Here is a 21,411-nt window from a genome sequence, read left to right on the forward strand (position 1 = left end):
TAAGTGTTGCAGTTAGAACATGTCTATCATGTTTTATCAGTTCATAATTTCTGCACAATATTCTTATTTATTTATCACACATTACATAGTTGTCTGTCTACTAATTGGAACTCTAAACAGGGAACAATTTTTTGTAGTTTAAAAACAGATCTGTGTACTTGCAATTTTTTTTTTTAAAAAAACAACAACTAACCAATAGAGAGCGATAACAAAAACAACTCTAAAGATAGATTCCGGTATAATTATAGAAATGCATTTGGAAGTATATTTCATAAAGTCATAATATATAAGATTCTTTTAAGCAAGAGCAATTTAAACAATTTAATAAAGGATACTTTCCACTATTTCATAATCAGATTGATGAAAACTGTGACACAAGTTGTACAGATGAAATGGAGAAGGCTGTGCATGGCTTTTTCAACTATTTCTGGATCACCACAGAGTGACCTTCCACTAGGAAATTTCACTTTTGGTTTTGAAATTTCTGACAGAACTAACCTCTGGATTTACCAATTTATCAAGAATAATAGATTTTTACCCTAGTCTATAACCCTTGTATTGTAACATCTTGGAAAAAGTTTGTTTAGTCTGGATATTACCTTGTTGGTTAACAGTTGGCATACTTGGGGAACATAATCAATGAGGCAGCCTCCACCTGGAAAAGCAGGAATGAGAAGAGCAGACGATCCACCAAGAGCACTGGAAAAATAAGTCCATCAAGTAACATCAGATACAGCTTTGTGATTCTTTCAAAGACATACATTTTCCATATAAGACATAACATATTCTTATATTCAGATATGTTACATGTAAAAAAAAGCATAGCACGTTATATATATTCTATTACATCAACACAAAAATTAGACAACTGTTAGACAACAGTTATTAGACAACTGTTTCAATGTTTGAGTTAGATACGGAAACCAGACCTACATCTATGTTGAGTGATGAAGAAAAGCCACTGAATCCCACATATCTTACCACATACTAAAAAAAACCATAACATGCATGTATTTAAAACCAGGATGAATACGTTTATTGGCCTTTTCACTTTTGTAAACAGAAGGAGATGAAGATCCAAAAGATTTCTTTGCCACTTTTTAATTCCAGCTTATGATAACTTTTGGTTGGTCCCTGAGCTTGGCTGTTTGCTTGAAGCCATTTAATTATCCAACTAGGTAACATCATCATATCAATCATCATCACAGGAATATATTTTTTATTACTGATGATGATGATGATAACAACAAAAATAATAAATTTAATAAGTAATATATTAATATCTGTAACAATACCTCTAAAATTATCAAATATCAGCATCTGTCTATCCCAGGTCCTTGAGAAGGACTCAATAGGTGCATGAAAATGCCAAATTCAGTGTGAATATCTGCCTAACTGTCCGATGAATCATATACAATACTACAATTAATAATGTTTTTTCTTTATGGTCCAATATGGTTTTTTACAACTGTTCATTTTAAATGGTCTCTTTTCATAGTATGATCCTAAGCAAAGCCCTCATACAAGACTGAACATTTTATTCTTGTTTTTATACTAGACTTCCAGGACATTGGCAATCTAAGCAGTCAAAGTAACAGGCTAAATAGGATAAGTGGAGACAGCTAGACTTTTCTCACTATAACAATAAATAATCTGGAGCCACATTTTTTTCAATCAACTATGCTAATGGAATAATTTATGAAGAAGAAAATATAAACTTCTTTCAAAATAACATCTGAGCATATTTTGTTCCTTATTTATGAAGTTCTCACACTGGCTTTATTTTAATCTTGAAATGGTTACAAAGCAACTAAAAATAAGATTTCAGGGAGGAAATGGTGAACTGAAGAAGGCAATGCTAAAAACAAAGCTGACACTTCACTCTTAGTTGAGCGAAGCACTGGCAAGCAGTACTGCTCTTTGTAATTCTTCTCTAGACAAGACGAGGACTTGAGATCACCCACAAGTGCTTCAGAAAGCCGTTCTTCATAAGAGCAACATAGCAGTCTCAGGCACATTAAGAGTTCTAGGAAACGAGGGAAAGTCATCTTTGCTTAAAATGCAGATGGTGCCTTTATGAACACTGAGTTTGCATATTTCCTTTTCTAGTCAATATGATACAGGTAATTTTTAGATGGTTCTTTCAACTAAACATGAGAACATGGTTTTTTAAATAAAACATATCACATTTAAATAAAATATTAAAAATACAAACTCCCAGTTGTTCCATTAACCTTCAAAACTAAATGCACAAGTGAACTGAACTGAAGAAGCTTCTTGGATGAGAAACAAAACATCTTCAAGAAAAAACTAAGTTCAGTTGTCATTTGAAAAAACACTTTTGGGACTTGAAAAGAAATATCCTCATAATCAAATGTCCCGCTACGAATCAAATGTTGATAATCTCTAATAGAGTATCTCAACTCCTGATAGCAGAATGTTACTGCATCATTATATTTAATAATTGCTCAAGGATGTGAGCACTTTCAAATAAATAAATATTTTCCAAATTACCACTGTATTGGGCAACACAGAAATTTTAAAAGGTCAGAATAAATTTTAAAGGAGAAAATATATCGTTTAACAGAGAAATCAAACACGAGAAAAAAACAAAAACAAAATAGATTTTCAGAATAGTTCTCTTCCAGTCACAAAAACATTCACCTATTTTCTCCACATTGTAAATAATGTAATTCCATGATCCAATCTGGGTCGGTCATCGGGCCCAACATTATCGTGGGACACATATATTTGCCTTCATTCATTGTAATTCCACTTTAAAATTCATTAATGCTTTATATAAGAAAGAATTGTTTGATATAGCTGACATGCCAGGATTAAATTCTTTGCAAACTATTGGAAATAATAACAAAGTTTGTATGTTCAGAGCAAAGGAACATATAGAACAGGGGTATCAAACTGGATTTCTTCGAAGACCAGATCAGCATTGTAGTTCTCTGTGGGCCAGGAGCGGGAAATGGGATGGATGCCCCCTGTAGCATTTTGCTGGCCAAAATGGTGTGTAGGGGGGGCACACGTGGCCCCCTGGGCCCCGTTTTGGCCGGCAAAGTGCTGCAGGAGGGTGTCCAGGCTGGAATGGGGCACGGGGAGGCATGTGCTTCCCCCACACCCCGTTTTGGCTGCCAGAAATACTATGGGTCAGTCCTTTGGTATTTCCAGGCCAGCCGCGCAGGCCAGATTTAAGCACCACACGGGCCAGATCCAGCCCACGGGGCCTTGACTTTGGCACTCCTGATATAGAATAACTATCAAAGTAATCCTCATTTCTATTTTCATTATGCTTTCATAGTGAAAAAGAGTAAGAATGATATAAAGGTGAGCTCATACACTAACCTGTAGCCAATTATGTTTGTAAGTTATAGCCATATAGATCTATAGCAAAGATATACAGGTTTGAAACTCCCACAAATTGGAATTGAAAACTTTTGTGAACAGTGAAACAAACAAATTAGGATATGTTAAATAATTAATGTCAAGATTTAGTTTATCATATTTGAAATATGATAGTTTTACATTATGAATAAAATATTTTAAATCAAAATAAACTCAGTTTTTAAAATTATTGTATTAACATTGTCTTCAATATTTGTTTAATGCAATTTTTAAAATATGTTCCTTAATGAAAATCACTAATGAATCAAGGGCAGTTTGAGCACAGAAACAAGTGATATGCCACAAAAAAGTGCTTTCTTTAAGTATAAAATTTCATTCCGCCACAAGGTTAATTAAGAAAACCCTTGGCCAACCATTTAGTCTCATTTGGCCTTCTGCGCATATAATTATGCATATAAATTGGAAGAAAAAAGCAAGGTGAGATTAATTTTTGCACTAAGGAGCTTAACTTATTTAGTTGAATGTAAAGGTGGCTACATAATACATGTAGCAAGCACAGAAAGCAACTGCATTCTTCTGCACCTTCAGACAATTTTTTTTTCTTTTCAAACACGATATAGACTTTGTAGAGATGGAGAAACAGTTGCCAAGAATGCATTTGTTTCTTTATGATCTTTCCCACAGTGCCATTTCCAAGATAGAACACAGAACACCACCCCTCCTATGTAATAAATGCCATGCAATTTTTAATTTTTATTTCTCAAGTGCCTACAGTAACTAGGCGTTGTACACAAAACAAAACAAAAAATCACAGGACCTGTACTCAGGTTTGCAGATTAAAAGCAAAAACAAGATAGCAGCAATCAATTATTTCCACGCAAGTACAAAAGAAACGGAGTATCAGAAAAAAGGGTAGATGAAAGGGTTGATGAAATTAGCTATGCCCAAGCTGCTACTTGAGTTGTTAAGCTTGTTTGTATAATATTGTGCATCTTTTGAAAAATGTTATGGCAGGAAGACAGATCTTGCAAAACTGTATAACTCTTATCACACAGGTTATATAGAGAGCAAGGACTCTGGGAATATTTCAGTTATACATTGTGTGTAATCTGGGGACTCTCCTGAACTCACGATTCCTGCTCAAAGAGCAGGTGGCAGTCATGGTAGTCTGTGCAAGGGTGTTTGTTATTGTATGCCAGTTATGCCTTTGTCTAGATTTGAAGGGGGATGGGGGAGCTACACTCATAGTCACTCGTGCCTTAGTCACTATTTGGTTCGATTTCGTAGCATGCTCTTTATGGGGCTGCCCTAGAACAGTATCTGGATGCTTCAACGGGGCAAAATGCTGTGGAGCAAGGCAGGTTATACCTCTGCTTCACATTAGTTGCCAGATTGCTTTCAGGTCCAGCTACTTTTGACCATTAAAGTCCTTCATGGCAGAGACCTTGTTACCTGAGGGGATGCCTCTCTTCATTACATCTGCTCACCCTACTGGGTATGGCAAAGAAGCCAGGCTATGCCAGGGAATAAAATCTGGTGAGACTGGGAGGTGGGCCTTTTGTTCCACGTGCCTGACTTATGGAATCTTTTCCCCTTGGAAACAAGATTAGCTTCATTCCTTCCAATGTCCTATAAGTCCCTCAAGATCTGGTTCAGTGGTGGGATTCAGCCAGCCCACACCTATCCAGGAGAACCGGTTATTAACTTTCTAAGCAGATCGGAGAACCGGTTGTTGGAAGAAATCTCATTTTGTTTTTTTCTACTTTACAGGGCTAATCCTGTAAGGAAGGCAGGAAGGAAACATTCTGGTGTTGTTTCTAGCCTAATCTTTATTGCCCTGCTTACAGAAACTGCCTCTCCGGTTAACCCTTATTACATTGTAACAGCTAATGCAAAGCGCCCATTGATGTGAGTGATATTGGGTTGGCCACATCCACCCAGTCACATGACCACTGAGCCATGCCTACACACCTGGTCATTAGGGCAGAGAACCGGTTATTAAATTATTTGAATCCCACCACTGATCTGGTTGTGTTATCAGGTCTAGGGGGCCAGGAGACAAGAGACATTTTGTGATACTCTCTTATTCCAGTTAGTAGTACTTCCTGTTTTGCATCATTTTTATAGTTATTTTTTTTATTTCGGACTGTTTTATGTATTTATTTTTTAATTAAGCACTGAATGCCACTCAGAGTCACTTCTATGTGAGATGGTTGGTTATATAAATCTATACAAATTTAAAAAATAGAAATAAGCTGATATCTTTATATTCTGAAGGAAAGCAAATACATTTGAAGCGGTGGTGTGTGCAAATAATAACTTATTTATACAAAAAAAAAAGTAATCATTGAAGCAGTATTTCACATGTAACTACAGTGTTTAAACACTTATTAGTAGCAGAGTGCTAGCAGAGTGTAAAAGTCAATACAATATTTGCTACTTCATTACAGAGAGTTGTAGAATTCTCATGGTAAAGGTTGTTTGGTGATATAAATCAACTAAACAGAAGGTTTATAATGAAGTTATTACATTGGAAAAAGTTATACTGTGACTTGTAAGCATATGTGAATATGGTAGATTAAAATTCCTATGAAAAACACTGCAACTATCAATATTATACATTTTTATATATCCAAAAGATGTTAGGATTCATTATGTATAGATATAATAGTAGATCACAATGAACAGCAGGGCAAAGATATGATCCTATATGGATTCACTGGCTTTTAGACCAACATAGATTTTTTTTTAAAAGAAATCCATATAGATAAATATGATGAGAACAGAGAACTTATACACTTGAAGGATAGAAATGATTTTAGCAAATATGTTATCTATAAATTGTAGTATCCCTCCCATCAAAAGTATTGCAATATTAAGTGAATTAGCAACAACAGGTTTGTTTGTTTGTTTATTGGATTTATATGCTGCCCTTCCAAAGGACTCAGGGCGGCGTACAAAAAAAAAACATAGTACAAAAGTTTTTTTAAAAATTAGATAGAGTATCCAAAAAACAAACCCAATTAAGATTAACAATAACATTTAAAAATTAGATTAAAATTAACAATAATCAATCATTTATTTTATTTTGTTCAGGCCAGGCCGGCTTGCTGGAAAAGCCAACTTTTTAGGGTGTGTCGGAAGGACTGGAGGTCGGGGATTATACGAAGCTCCGGGGGCAACTCATTCCAGAGGGAAGGGGCTCTCACAGAGAAGGCTCTCCCCCTGGGGGTCGCTAGCTGACACTGTCTGGCTGACGGCACCCTGAGGAAGCCAACTCTGTGGAATCGCACTTGACGGTGGGAAGCTACCGGTGGCAGGGTATGAATATATTCCATATGAATTAGCCAATGCTTACAATCTTTATCCAAAATCTTTCATCAGTTGCTCTAATATTCAGACAGCAATGTTCAGAGTTACTATGGAAAAAATGTTTTATGGTAGCATTTACCTGATGGTACCTGATGCTTCCATTATTTTCTTTCAGGCATCATATTATGACTTTCTGACTTTCAGTGTCATTGGATTGAAGTTAATGATGTACTGATGTACACATCTCCTTTTAGCTAGGAAAACTATTTTTTAAAAAATTCCTCATGAGCTCACTATTGCTCATTTTTGTTTTTATTTGCTGGTGTGCTACTTTTTAGAGTTTTATTGTTTAACGCTACTACACTAGTACTACAATACTGTTGTTTTAGCTACTTTGAGGCTCCTGGGAACAGAAGGGGACAACTTGCCACAGCCAACTCGCTGCAGCCAGCTCGCCAAAGCCAACTTCCCATGGGACAACTAGCCACAGTTAACTTGTCACGTGACAACTTCAGAGGTGGGATTCACTTACCTTCCCTACCGGTTTGCAAATGTGCACCTCGTCTGCTCATGCACACCACTTTCTGTGCATGCACAGTGCTCACACATTATGTCAGGGCGGATGGGGAGAGACTTCTGTAGCCGCCACTACCGGTTCGCCCGGACCGGAGAAAACCAGCTGAATACCACCTCTGGTCAACTTGCTGCAGGACAATTTAACCATTATTTTTTTTTTAAAAAAAATTGCCATCACATTTCATTCTGTCCCTCCTTTTGCATCCTTTCTTTAATGATTCCAGTCTATCATTTCTTTGATACTAATGCCCACAGTATTGTCCCATGATGAGTTGGCTGTGGCGAATTGTCCCGCAGTGACAATTGGCTGTGGTGAGTTGGCCATGGCAAGTTGGCGTGCTCCTTAGTTGGTTCCAACTCTTATTTATGCTAAATAGTTAAACTTTAACATTCTAGATATGTCCAGAATACCATACCATGTACAATTCTCATATCACATATAATCCTATATTTTCTCTCCAATATTTGTTGCAATACAGGTAGTCCTCAACTTACAACCACAATTGTATCCAAAATTTATGTTGCTAAGTGAGAAATTTATTAAGTGAGTTTTGCCCCATTTTATGACTTTTCTAGCCACATTTGGTAAGTGAATCATTGCAATTGTTAAATTAGTATCATGGTTGCTAAATGAATCTTGTTTCCTGATTGACTTTGCTTGTCAGAACGTTGCAAAAGGTGATCACATGACCCTGGGACATTGCAACCATCATAAATGTGAGTCAATTGTCAAGCATCCAACTGTGAAAAATGGTCATAACTCACTTTTTTAGTGCTATTGTAATTGCCAAAAGTCACTAAGCAAACTGTTGTAAGTTGAATACTACCTATATTACAGAATTCGAAACAAACTTTTTTGGAAGGTCCTCCATGTGCATAAAATTATATGAATCTGACAACAGTTTGGACAGCTTAAACAGTTGGGATAGCCCTGAAAGCAATTTAAAATGCTAACATGCAATTTTCAAAGTTTGAAGAAAAAGGTTTATATATTTCTATGTTGTTTCATAATGCAAGATGAAAGGGCAGATCTGTTTGTATATTCACCATGGAAGAAAAACATATCCAATGGTAAGGGAAATCCTGTATTTAAAAATCTGTACCTAGTTAACTTACATTATAATTTGTGATTAAACTAGTTTAAATATTCTTAAGACATGTATCCCAGTTCTTTAGGCTTCTGTACAATTGACAAATTTTGCAGTATTAGGTCCACTTCTCCTTTATAAGTTATTTTTAAGGAAATCTTTTCATGAAGCAGCTATAAATGAAGTACAGACAGAATACAAGATAGTTCTCATTTAGAACGATCTGTTAAAAAATAACCTATTTGAATTTATATCCATATACTTCTTTCAAACATTTTTTTCTGCAGCGGTTGCAGTTGTTTTCTGCTTAATTCTGGCTACATTTACTCGGAAATGTATCACATTAATTTAAAAAGAAGATTGTATCCATTAAGATACTTTTTGATTCTTAATATTCCATCCAGGATAAGATCAGCAACCTGAACATAAATCAATGCTAAGCCATTAAAAAAATACATACAGGTACCTAGCAACTTGTTTCAATATCAGTGTCCTGTCGTCTGCTTCTCACAGTTGCATAGAACAGCAAAAGCACTTACAGTATATACCACTTACAGTATATACCACTTCGCAGTGCTTTACAACCCTCTCTAAGCGGTTTACAGAGAGAGCACAATCTGAATCCTCATTTTACTGACCTCAGAAGGATGGAAGGCTGAGTGAACCTTGGGCCACTCAGAATCGAATTCCTGGAATGAGCAGTAAGTTAGCCTGCAGTACTGCATTCTAAGGGATGTGAGGGCTCAGGGGCTAAGATGCTGAGTTGGCGATCAGAAAGGTCGATAGTTCGGTGGTTCAAATCCCTAGCACCGCGCAATGGAACGAGCTTCCGTTACTTGTCCCAGCTTCTGCCAACCTAGCAGTTCGAAAGCATGTAAAAATGCAAGTAGAAAAAATAGGAACCACCTTTGGTGGGAAGGTAACAGTGTTCTGTGCACCTTTGGTGTTTAGTCATGCCAGTCACATGACTACGGAGACGTATTCAGAGAGCACTGGCTCTTTGGCTTTGAAATGGAAATGAGTCCCACCGCCTAGAGTCGGGAACTACTAGCACATATGCGAGGGCAACCTTTACCATTTACTGCATTCTAACTACTGCACCACTATGGCTCTTAGAAGATGGCTTTAGGAAACCCACAATAACATGAAAGCTGCAAACCTTAATTGGTTTTGCTTTCTTTTATCTACTGCTGTATTCATAGTGACTGCCTTCAAACAGGAAGAAATCAGAGAACTATCTTTGGTAGTTGTCACTATTAGTTATCTTCCATGAATTAATTTCTTGAAGCGTTCCGAGGATCTGTGACCTGAAACCCTATTGCACTAATAAACCAGTAGTGAGTATATAATGTCTAGAATTTCATACAGATATGACAATAGGTGCTCAGAAATAATCTTAAGGCCATATTTTTAAAATAAAACAATTGCCCTTTTCCCTACAAAGAAAAAGACAGAGTGAGTTGAGAAATCCTGGATTTGTATGACAGCAAGATCTCATATTGCACTGTTTAATTTTTCTCTGAAGTATGAGAAATATGATATTACACCCTTAGTCATGAAAAAAAATTGTGGAAAATTAGGAATCTACTCATGTATTATATCAGGACTGCCTTTTCTTTTTATTCCTTTGTCAATTTATAATAAACTATATTATTAACTGCATGAGTTTTTAGTAACCTGAAGTCATGAAAATTGGTTGCACAATGTTTGTTGTATAGTGCTTATGAATTGATGTGATGAGAATGCAGTACTTTTATAAAAAGAAGATAAAATGCAATATCCGGGCAATATCATACATGGTTTTAATTCTATTCATATGCTCCTTATGCCGAGGAGAATAATTTATTGTTTGTGCTTAGCCTCAGAACAATACATACACTTTCGAGTATCCTAAGATGGAGGGACAAGATATGTAACATATATCTGACATTTACTAATCACAGTTGGAGTCAGGGATTTGAGAAAAAAAATATTTCCCCTTTCATAAGCTTGCCTGGAAAACTAAAATGAGATTAGCAATTTTCAAATAAATTGCTTATATAACGATCTAAGGATCTTTGCTGAAGGCATCTATAACTGGGACCAGAATTTCATAGAAGCTCTATCACACAAATCTTTGTTTGCCCTTTACTGTTATGACTGGATGATCTCATAAATCAGTGCTGATATAATAGCAATTTTATACAAATATAAAAGCAACAATATTCATTACCTTAAAAGTTGATATTTTATTGTCATGGGTTTCACATGTACTGTAGTATTGCATAAGCTCTGAAAAAAAGAGGCTTTCCTTTTTCTGTGGTTTAATTATGCAATTCAGTTTGCTGATGTAATGGGAATGGCTTAGACATTCTAATTACGGTAATACAATGACTGAAGACACTTAAGGAAATTTATAGCATATGGATAAAACTAAACAATACAGCTATCTTAAGTCTGCAGTGAACCTTCTGTCAGTTTAACAGAATAATAGATAGCATAATATTTCAAACAATAATATGAATGTTAAATAAATCTTTGCAAATTCATAACTTTCATTTAATTGCTATTAATGACATGAAATATACTGATATTGCAGAAAGCAATGTTTGGCTGATACCATGACCTACTATATAAGAAACCATAAAATTTATCCATTCCACAATAGGTACAATGCATTTGACCAAATTATTTGAAGACATCTTAATTTATTTGAGGAGCTAGCATTTTCACTTATTTTTTTCTTCCTCAGAAGTTGTTATTAATTTTAATTCTTTCTTCATTACCTGAAGAGTTCCAGATTTAAAACATATTTATTCTTTTTTTAAAAAAATTGAAAATGTTGAAAAAACTTTTACAAATATTTACCTCCCTCCCCCTACCCTACCCACCCAAACCCCACCCCCCAACCTCCCCCCCCAACTTAAAAAATAAAGATAAACTTTAAAAAAAGTTAGTATCATCTTTCATTTGAGCTTTAACTCTTCTTTGCTAGGCTAGCTTTAAACAGATTATATCATTCCTTGTTTCTTCAGTCATAAACTATCTGGAATTTCTTAGTCCCATATTTATTTTGAGTATAGTGAATCCATCTTCTCCACTCCAGTTTATATCTCTCATTTGAATGGTCCTTGAGATATGCTGATATTTTAGCCATCTCTGCTAGGTTTGTTACTTTTAATGTCCATTCTTGAATAGTAGGCAAATCTTCCTTCTTCCAGTATTGCGCCACCAACAGTCTTGCTGCGGTTATTAAATGCAAAATCAGGTTAGTCTTTATAACTGTACAATCAGTAATTATACCTAACAAGAATAACTGAGGGGTAAACTTTATCCCTTTTTAAAGAACATTTTGCATAATCCACCATATTTTTATCCAAAATGCTTTTACCTTTTTACAAGTCCACCATATATGATAGTATGTAGCATCAGCACAATCACATTTCATCTGAGATGAAAATAAGCATAATACAATCTATTCAATTAACCATGAAGTAGACTTCTTCATTTTTTGTAACAATATTTGATAAATAAATACAGTCTTGGCACTGCCATTCAATATATATGTTGACTATTATATATAATATGCTTACTATATTATATCTTTCATTTTAATCATTATTATAAGGTACCATTTTCCATGGCACTATAATCTATGTAGCCTAGCATTTTTTAAAAAGAGGACACTGGAGACTCTATAACAGCAGTTCCCAACCAGTGGTGAAACATGAAAATTTTGCCACCGGTTCTCTGGGTGTGGCTTGGTGAGGGGGGGGGCATGTGATTGGGTGGACATGGTCAATTAAAAAAAAAAAAAAGCACTTTTTTTACTATCAATTCGCCCGAACAGGTAGTAAAAAATGCTTTAAGAAGTTTAAAAAAAAGGTTAAGCTATGCCATACAATCATGGGAACCTTTCCCCCCCACTTTTTAAAGCATTTTTTTACTACTGGTTTGGGCGAACAGGTAGCAAAAAAGTGCTTTAATAAGTGGGAATAAACAATTCCCACAATTGCCCGGCACAGTTGATTGTCATGGAACCTTTTCCCAGTTTTTAAAGCATTTGTTTCATGCCAGTTCAGGCCAAAAGGCAGGGAAAAAATGCTTTAAAAAGTGAAAAAAAAAACACTTCCGACGATCGTACAGCTCTCAGCAGATCCGCGAGATCGCCGGAAGCTTTCCCTTCTCTTTTTAAAGCAGTTTTTTCCTGTCTATTCGCCCAAACTGGCAGGAAAAAAATGCTTTAAAAAGTGGCGGGGGGGGAGCTTCCTACAATTGCGTGGCTTACAGCTGATCCGAGCGATCATGGGAAGCTTTTTTTTTTTAGCTTTTAAAAGCATTTTTTCCCCTGCCGGTTCAGGCGAGTAGGCAGGGAAAAATGCTTTAAAAAGAGGAAAAAAAGCTTTCGACAATCGTGCAGCGCACAGCTGAACCACGTCATCCAAGTTTTTTTTTTACTACTGGTTTGCAGAACCAATGACAATCATCCCTACCCGTTTGCATGAACCGGTGCGAACCAGTAGTATTTCACCCCTGTCCCCAACCTTTCCAGCTTTGTGGCCTGGCAAGTGTCAGGTGTATGCATGAGCATGTATAGCTCCAAGCTCATGCAAATGAAGCTTCACATGCGAGTGCACGCACTTTCCGCTGGCACAGCCTGGTTTCGAACAGGCCATGGACTGGTAGTGGGCTGTGGGGTTTGGGACCCCTGGTGTATAAATGCAGAGAATAATTTCTGATGAGATCAAAGGAACAGAAAATGAAAATGCAGTTCAAAAAATAAGTATAACTCATTAATATCTCCATAGGTCTGTTGAAGATAGCAATAGCAATAGCAGTAGACTTATATACCGCTTCATAGGCCTTTCAGGCCTCTCTAAGCGGTTTACAGAGAGTCAGCATATTGCCCCCAACAATCTGGGTCCTCATTTTACCCACCTCGGAAGGATGGAAGGCTGAGTCAACCCTGAGCCGGTGAGATTTGAACCGCTGACCTGCTGATCTAGCAGTAGCCTGCAGTGCTGCATTTAACCACTGCGCCACCTTGGCTCTTGAAGAACATGTAGCATGTCGAGAAACTCTATTAAAATTATAAAGGCCAGCTGGAGACAGTAGCGATAAGACTACAAAGTTTACTATAATAACTTCTGTGATAGTGAGATCTCTTTGCTCTACTCTTTTCTTGAAAGAATGCTAGCTAATAAACACACCTTGCCAATTTTAGTAAATAAGAGTATCTTTCAAAGAATTATGCCTGCATAGTTTTAGGTTTCTTTAATTAGTTATGATATAGGCAATTGAAAATGTTTGGGAAAAATGGAAAACTAGACAATTGTATTACTAAGGCCATAAGTTGTTTTATAAATCTGTAAATAATTTGTAAAAATAAATAAATAAAAACAAAAACAAACAAATGTACTATTCAATATATTATTGGTAGTAACAAAAAAAACAAAAAAAAAAGCAAGAGACCCAATTCTCATACTGCACTAAGTTATAGCTATTTTGTCTCTCTCTCTATTTTTTTTGCCTCTACTTTGATACTTAGATTTGAGAGAATCAGTTATTTTGGTTTACTGGAAGCAGCTTAATGCTGTTCTGACCAAGTTTTTTGAACTGAAACAGCTGTTCCAAATTTAAAAGTTTGGAATGGGCAATGCTTTGCACACTTCTGCAGAAAAGTGTCTTGAAAGGCCATATTAATGTTCATTCTGGAATGAGGATGGGAGAACCTTTCTAAAATGGCAATTATATTTTTGTTGTGACTAGGAGATGGCTTGACAGATGATTGGAAACAGGGGTTTAGCCATCTCTAAAAACTTCTGCAGGCTGTACTACTTGTCTTGCCTGAGCAAGTCCCACTCCAGGAATAGATCCAAATTTTGATAGGGCAGGCCTGTACACAAAAAAAACAGAAACCTGTCAGAACTCGCCTGGACTTTGCTGGGACAGGTTAAGTGCTAGGTTGTTAAAGCCGGGTGGGATGCAAGTTGTGAAAACTGTCTAACTTTGCAGACACCAACCCACACGACTACAGGCTTTCTTCTCCACTCTGTTTCGGCAGAGAATTGGAATGAGTCCTGACAGTGATCCAGCAAGTTTACACACCAATCTGCAATTCTGTCAGAACTCATTCCAGACTTTACTTGGACAAGTTGGCGTTGTCTCGTCCAGGCAGACTGGAAGCAAGTTCTGACTGTAATCCGACTTTGTGTATGGGAGCCCTTCCCCCAGTTTGCATTCCCCCCTTCCAATGTATTTAAATCCCTCAGTAGGATACCACTCACATTTTGAGAATCCCTGGATTATTTTGTCTCAAGTGAAGCAATTTTCTTCTAATTATTACACAAGAATAATTGTAAAGGGAATTCAGGGCAAATGCACTTTATGCATTTCCCACAGTTTTATCCTAATTTGGAGGTCAAAACACAGGTGCAGCTAAGTATATAATAGCAATGTTATTGTAAAGCCACACAATAAGATTAATTACTCTTGGTGACAGACATAAACACAAACAATTATTATGAGCTTATGTTTGTTGTGATATCTGATTACAGGTGAAGAAATCTTGAAGAAAGAATTGGAAATATCATACTAAAAGAAGTATGTACCTTAGTTTGAACTGTTGTTCTGCAAAAGTTTTTCAACATGTCACAATTTACTTCGAAGAAGAGTTATGTGCAATTTCAAACTAACAGGATAGGAATCAGAATTGATGAAAAACTAAGTGTCTTAATTTAGAACATTAATATCCACTGCTCTAATTTCATAATGCAACAAAATCTTTTGAAAGTGAACTAATTCTGTGAGCTAGTCGTATCTTCTATATTATTTAGTCAAGTAACAACTGTATGTTGTTGTTTTTTTACTTAAAATGATGCTTGGTCTCCTTACTGCTTTAAGCAAAGAAAGTGTGGTTGCATTTATTATGTCTCTTGTTGAAGTTAGAATTTACTCCTTACATGTCTGACTTTGGGACAAAGCATGTTATTATGCATAACATTAGAATGACCAGACACTTTACAGTTTGCATAAACATCTCACTTTTCAGTAGTTAATGCTGGTGAAAACTTTCAGTCGTGTTTCTCATACATGTAAAGAAAAGTAAATATTTTTCTTTATTTGCAGACTGATTTCATGGGTGTTGAATGAAGCTCCTCCAATTGTTTCAATACATATACTTCAGTTTTTGAAATAAAGAATGTACATTTAATGAACTGTTACATATTTACTATGTAACTGCTTGTCCTAGTTTATTTACTATATGATTTGAGAATTGTAAGCTACTTTACAGATATTAATACAAACAATTAAAATAATATTAAATGGTCTACAATTATCATTTCCAATTTGATTCTATGATTTTGAGGGATGTGCAAGAATACTAATCAAAAGTATTCTTCCCAACAATACTATACAGCAGCCCATAATTTTTGGTACTGATCTTTCATGTCTCCTATAATAAACTGTAGGAGTTTCCAGGGGAAAAATTACAATGGTTTCAATTAAGAAAACTTAACTACATTGTTTTTTTCCCCACTCTGAAATTTAAAAAAAATCTGTTGTACTTGCAAATATATAGTTGGTTAAAAATGAACAACCAACAGTGTTTTGATCTGCATAGCCATAAAAAGTTAAGACAAAACTATTTAAGGATATGTCAAAGAATCAGATAAAGAGCAACCCTTTTATGCCATATATAGAACATGTTGAAGCAACAGGCTTTCGCTTTACAAATATTAACACGTCCTATTATCTCATAAATAGATAATTAAAGAGTTGGGAGTTGCCGTGCTGAAAAGTAAATAGATTTTCCATTGAGCTCAGTTTACCATAGCATGGGTGGTTACAAAAGACTGAACTGTTTGTACACATGATAAGGGAATGAATTCTGAGCAATGCTAAAATGTCCTGAGACAAATACATGTTTTTTTCCACAAATAAAATCTTTATGAGAATTGCCTACTGAAGAATTAGAAATGCAATAAAATTAACTCACAGGGAAACAAGATTTTCTCCATTTCATTTTAACACAATTTAAAAAGAAAATGAGCCAAGCTGGTATAATTTGTTAGTTTTTTTTGTTATGAATAGGTTTTTTAAACACAGGAACATTATCTATGTATAGCTTAAAAACTGAAAATCTACTAGTTTTCTGTGATACTAACTTTTATAAAGGAGTAAAATTTTTCATTAAGAAAAGGAAAGGTTTTATAAACACTCTATTCATAATTGACTCCTGATCAGCTGGGACTTGGGAGGCAAATAATAGATGGGGCGGGGCCAGTCAGAGATGGTTTTTACTGGTTCTTTGAACTACCCAAAATTTCCACCACTGGTTCTCCAGAACTGTCAGAACCTGAATACCACCTCTGAACATAAAGGCAGTGATTCAGAATACTGTCCCATGGAATCCAGGATCTAAACTATTACCATTCTTTTTTCATTACTCCTATAATATCTGAGATTGGATTTTGTGCTCTGCTTATTGTTACTTTTCCTTTTAGTGTGTCACCTCTTATTTCTTCCCTGGCTAAGACCTACAAAAGAATTGGCCAATGATGATATCACTAGATTACATACAGCCAAAATGTTTGGGCCTGACTTTTCTTCTTTTTCAAAGTTGAAGAAATTAAAAAAAGGTGCCTTAAGTCTGCCAGAATATTGAGGAATTGAGGCAGTTTAAGGGCTGTTATATATGTCATAAATCCCTGAAAGGGTTAAGCTACTTATAGAATCTCTGCAAAATCTCCTCAAACCAAGTTAAGGGCTAAAATTGTTGGCCCAATCCACTTTGTTTGGACCTTCTTTGATGCTGCATGCAATCCACGTCTTGCACATTATTGCAGTAGGTAGGGATTGAGCAGCTGTTATTTTACGACTATATAAATGTTGGACGTGGTTAATATATACCGATTTAGTTTTCTTTAAGTGTTCAGGATAAAAAAAGTTAAAAACTTCAAAGAAAAAAAACAATGATATAACTAACTGGGCGGGATACAAAGAACTCCATTTAACAATGTGACTTATGACAGTTGTGGCTCCAAACTCAGATGGGGCTCTTACATCTTTTCAACAATCTATTGTTTTAATTTCTTGCTTGATAAATAGTTCTTCAAACCTGAAAGCTTCAAGCAGTTCTGTACAATCTTCAAGTGATGTAATAAAACTTTAAGGTAATCATAAAACTTGAAATAAACTAAACATTATCAAAGCAAGACGACTTTTTAAACACAAGGTTAACAGTGCATGAAAGCTTAATATGAGTGGATTAGTGCATAGCCTTACTAGGTCACAAGCAAATTTCAGAATCATCATCCTTATTCTCTCCAAATAAAATGATGTAGAAGAATAAGCAACTTAGGCACTCAGTATATGCTCTAGGACAGGGGAGTCAAACTCTATTTCATTGAGTGCCGTGTCAGAGTTGTGTTTGACTTCGGGGAGCTGCAGTGGGCATAGCCAGGGTAAGCATGGTGAGCTTGAGGTCCCTAATGTCAGGGGTGCCTGTGGTGGCCCAAGCACTCTGCCAGCAAAAATGGGCTCCCGAGCTCTATTTTTGGCTGCAGCAGCCTCCTGTCAATGAAACGGAGCTCAGGAGGTTCCACGTGCGGCCCTTGCAAGCTTCATTTTCGGCTGTGACGGCTTCCTGCAACCCTCTGCCAGCAAAAATGGAGCATAGGAGGGCCGCGGACACCCCTCCCGAGCTCCGTTTTCACTGGCAGAGGCACCAAGGGCCAGTCCTTTGCTATTTCCAGGTCAGCCCCTCAGGTGAGATCTAAGCACCTCATGGCCAAATGAGGCCTGCAGGCCTTGAGTTTGACATTCCCCTGCTCTAGGACATTTTAAGCTAGGAAAGTTATATATTCAATAAACATTTTTTTTTTAAAAATCCACAAAAGAAATTGTCATGGAGAAAATGCAAAAAATCCAAATGAATATGGAGAAGGAGCAATGTAAATGAACACTGAAGGCTGACAAGAGCTGTTAACCAGTAAGAACTAGGGGGTATAAAGTTAAAAGTGTGCCCAATAAAGCCAGCTACAGACAGATATTTTTTTTTGCATGCAAAACTAAACATATGGAACAAACATTGCTAAAGCAGTGCAAAGGAACAATTAGCATAAACTGTTTTGAAAATAACTTGGAAAAATATCAAGTACAGAAAATACTGTGGGATACATTTGCTAATGTAGAAGTGGGCAAGGTCCTAGACATAGCTTCCTGGCCTGCCTGTGTCCTTAAATGACCTGCCTTTTTTTTTTCACTTATGCCTTCACTTAGGATATAGGCTATTCAAGGTCAGAAGAGAATGATAGTGCTATAGCTCCCTCCAGCAAGATAAGAGCTTGAAATTGCTAAGCTCCCACAAATTAGAGACATCATCTTGGTTAAACAATGTTTACTATTGACATTGCTCTGCTGCATTTCTACAGTTTTTGCTCCTTGTGCCACCCATGTTATTTCTGAATGTGACAAATGTTGCTTATTAAATATGCTTTATAAATTGTAAAAATAGAAGGCATTTAATATTCCTAGGTCTGCATTGTATTTCTGATCTTTTTGGCATTTAGTAACTTTATTCGAAAAATGATATATTTTCTTTGACATACAGTAAAATCTACTACATTCAGTTTATGGTTATTTAACTACAGATTGAACATTAAACACATGGACTTGTTGCAATATAAAACATATACAACTAAATCTGAAATATTTTTCTTTGGATAAATTAACTGATTATGTCTGTGGTTTTGGAATACATTTAAGTAATTCAGTTGCCTTATTTAAATGCAAAACTAAACTAAGGTTCAGCATTATCAATCAATCAATCAGAATAGAGTTGGAAGGGATCTTGGAGGTCTTCTAGTCCAACCCCCTGCTCAAACAGGAGACACTATCCCTTTCAGACAAGTGGCGGTCCAGTCTCTTCTTAAAAACCTCCACTGGTGAAACATCCATAACTTCTGAAGGAAAGCTGTTCTGCTGGTTAATTGTTCTCAGGAAGTTTCTCCTAAATTCCAATTTGGTTCTCTCTTTGAATAGTTTCCATTCATTCTTTCTTGTCTTGCCTTCTGATGTTTTGGAAAATAAGTTGACCTCCTCTTCTTTGTGGCAACCACTCAAATACAGGAATAGTGCTATCATGACACCCCAGTCTTTCTTTTCTCTCAAGACCAGCCATACTCAGTTCCTGCAACCATTCTTCGTCTGTTTTAGTCTCCAGGCCTTTAATCGTTCTAGTTGCTCTTCTCGGCACTTTTTCCAAAGTTATATTTGGAAACTATAAGAACTACCAGCAGTAATTAGCACCTACTTATAGTATCTTTTACTTTTACCTCTTTGAGGTTAAACAAGACTCTGATTTGGTTTATAATTTGTTTTTTCTTTTATACTAGCACTTACATTACCTAACTTGGTTAACTTCTAGCCTGCCTCTAGATGTTTCCTGCCCTATTTTCTGGCTGTTCGTTGATTGTTACTAAGATAAGAGATAATTTAACCCACAAACTACATTTGCCTCAGCTCTATTGAATCCATTCAAATCAGACAAACCAGAGTTAACATAGGAAGACTAGCCCATTAGATGATAGAAATTATAAATGATTCTTTTAAAAAGCTGTTGCATGGCCGTTGCTCACTGCATTTAAAACTGGTCAAGTAACAATGCTAAAAATTCTGATTGCCAGGACTTCACATCCAGGGAGAGTATTGAGTTATATTGGGCACCAAATCAAACAAAAATATCCATTGTGCAATTAGAAAATGGTCACAAAGAGAGTTAATCAATAATGCTGCTTGCAAAAAGATTGAAATTAAGGTTTTTCATGTCCAACAGAAATAGTATGAGGATAAACTCTAATTAATTTCAAACCTCTGTTATTTTAATTAACACCTATATTTGTGTATTTTTTCAAAGGTGATGGGGTAGGAGAGAGCATGATCTATGCCAATGGCTGAAACGTTCGCTCTGGGAACAAGCAATTTGATGCTCTAATTATGCTACAACTGTGATAAGTGAACATTTAAGGGTATAAGTTGGCAAATCTAAACAAGACTCTTTGGAATAGCATTAAATTTTATGGCAGTCAGTAATTTTGACATACTTTTTTCCAGCAGGAATCATGCTTTGTTCCAGCAGAGACATAATTTGTGTGGGTTGGGCAGTCTTTAGAACTGTTTCAGTGTGATTTCCCAGCAATTCCTTTTTCTACTCTGAAACATTTTACAGTGTACCCAACACACCAAAGCAAAGTTAATTAGCTTTTGATTTGTAAGCATACAGAGAACCTTTGTTTTGTGATTTTTTCCAAAGGAACAAACATATGTACTGGAAAAAAACTCAAGTTGCTTATGCATACAGTGTTCATTTAACTTCTGTTTAATGGGGTTTCTAGTTCTAGTTATCCTAATTTGGCATATCCCTAGCAAAACAAGTCAGATCAATAGGGCAAAAATACTGGTCAGCTAGGAGAGCCAGCTGCAACAGTATCAGTTCAAAACTACAAACCTGTGGTGCTTTATTCAGCCAAAGTCTGGATACAGACCACTGGCAACAATTAAAAGGAGAAAATGTTGCCAAGCACAAGGTAGAAAACTAGAAATTGCATTGTAGTAATTCCTTGAATGCTCTTAGAAACATTCAGGTTGTTATACTTTTGTAAAAGGATTTGTTCCTAATTAGAAACCAGCTTGGCGTATATATCACAGTCTGACAAAAGGATACAAAAGGAGAAGAATCAAGAGGTTATTAAGAAAAGAGAAGGCAAATCAATATATTAGGAAACTGAATCAGATATTTTATTAAATCAGATTACTAGGATGGAATTGTTTCTGGAGATTTTATAGATATTAGTAATATTAGTAAATTTGTATTTTCTCTTTGCCAAGTTCTTGCAGAGGGGTTTCTAGTGGCTGGACGATAACTTCCATGGCGAAATTTAATTTATCTAATTATAGCAAGATCAGTTAGACTTGATCACATTCCTGCTAGATGATGCCTTCATTATTTGTTTGGCTTAGGGAAGAACCACGAGGGAAATCATCCTTAAATATAATTGCTGAGAGTTTTGTTTTATGCCTGGACTTGTTTCTTGTTCAG

At 36.0% G+C, this 21,411-nt stretch overlaps 1 protein-coding gene across 6 annotated transcripts in view; it reads right to left on the reverse strand.

Moving 5' to 3' along the window:
- The window catches only part of BABAM2 (BRISC and BRCA1 A complex member 2), a 134,978-nt gene that overhangs the window by 50,982 nt on the left and 62,585 nt on the right, over positions 1 to 21,411 (reverse strand). For all 6 annotated transcript variants that reach the window (XM_087717893.1, XM_014060305.2, XM_014060307.2 and 3 more), the window contains one exon: positions 600 to 699. In XM_087717893.1, coding sequence (XP_087574019.1) covers positions 600 to 699 — 100 coding nt within the window. The remainder of the gene's footprint in view (positions 1 to 599; positions 700 to 21,411) is intronic.

The sequence above is a fragment of the Thamnophis sirtalis genome, unplaced genomic scaffold, assembly GCF_051295495.1.
Source record: "Thamnophis sirtalis isolate CommonGarterSnake01/CBP01778 unplaced genomic scaffold, rThaSir2_p1.2 scaffold_6, whole genome shotgun sequence".
Lineage (NCBI taxonomy): Eukaryota > Metazoa > Chordata > Lepidosauria > Squamata > Natricidae > Thamnophis > Thamnophis sirtalis.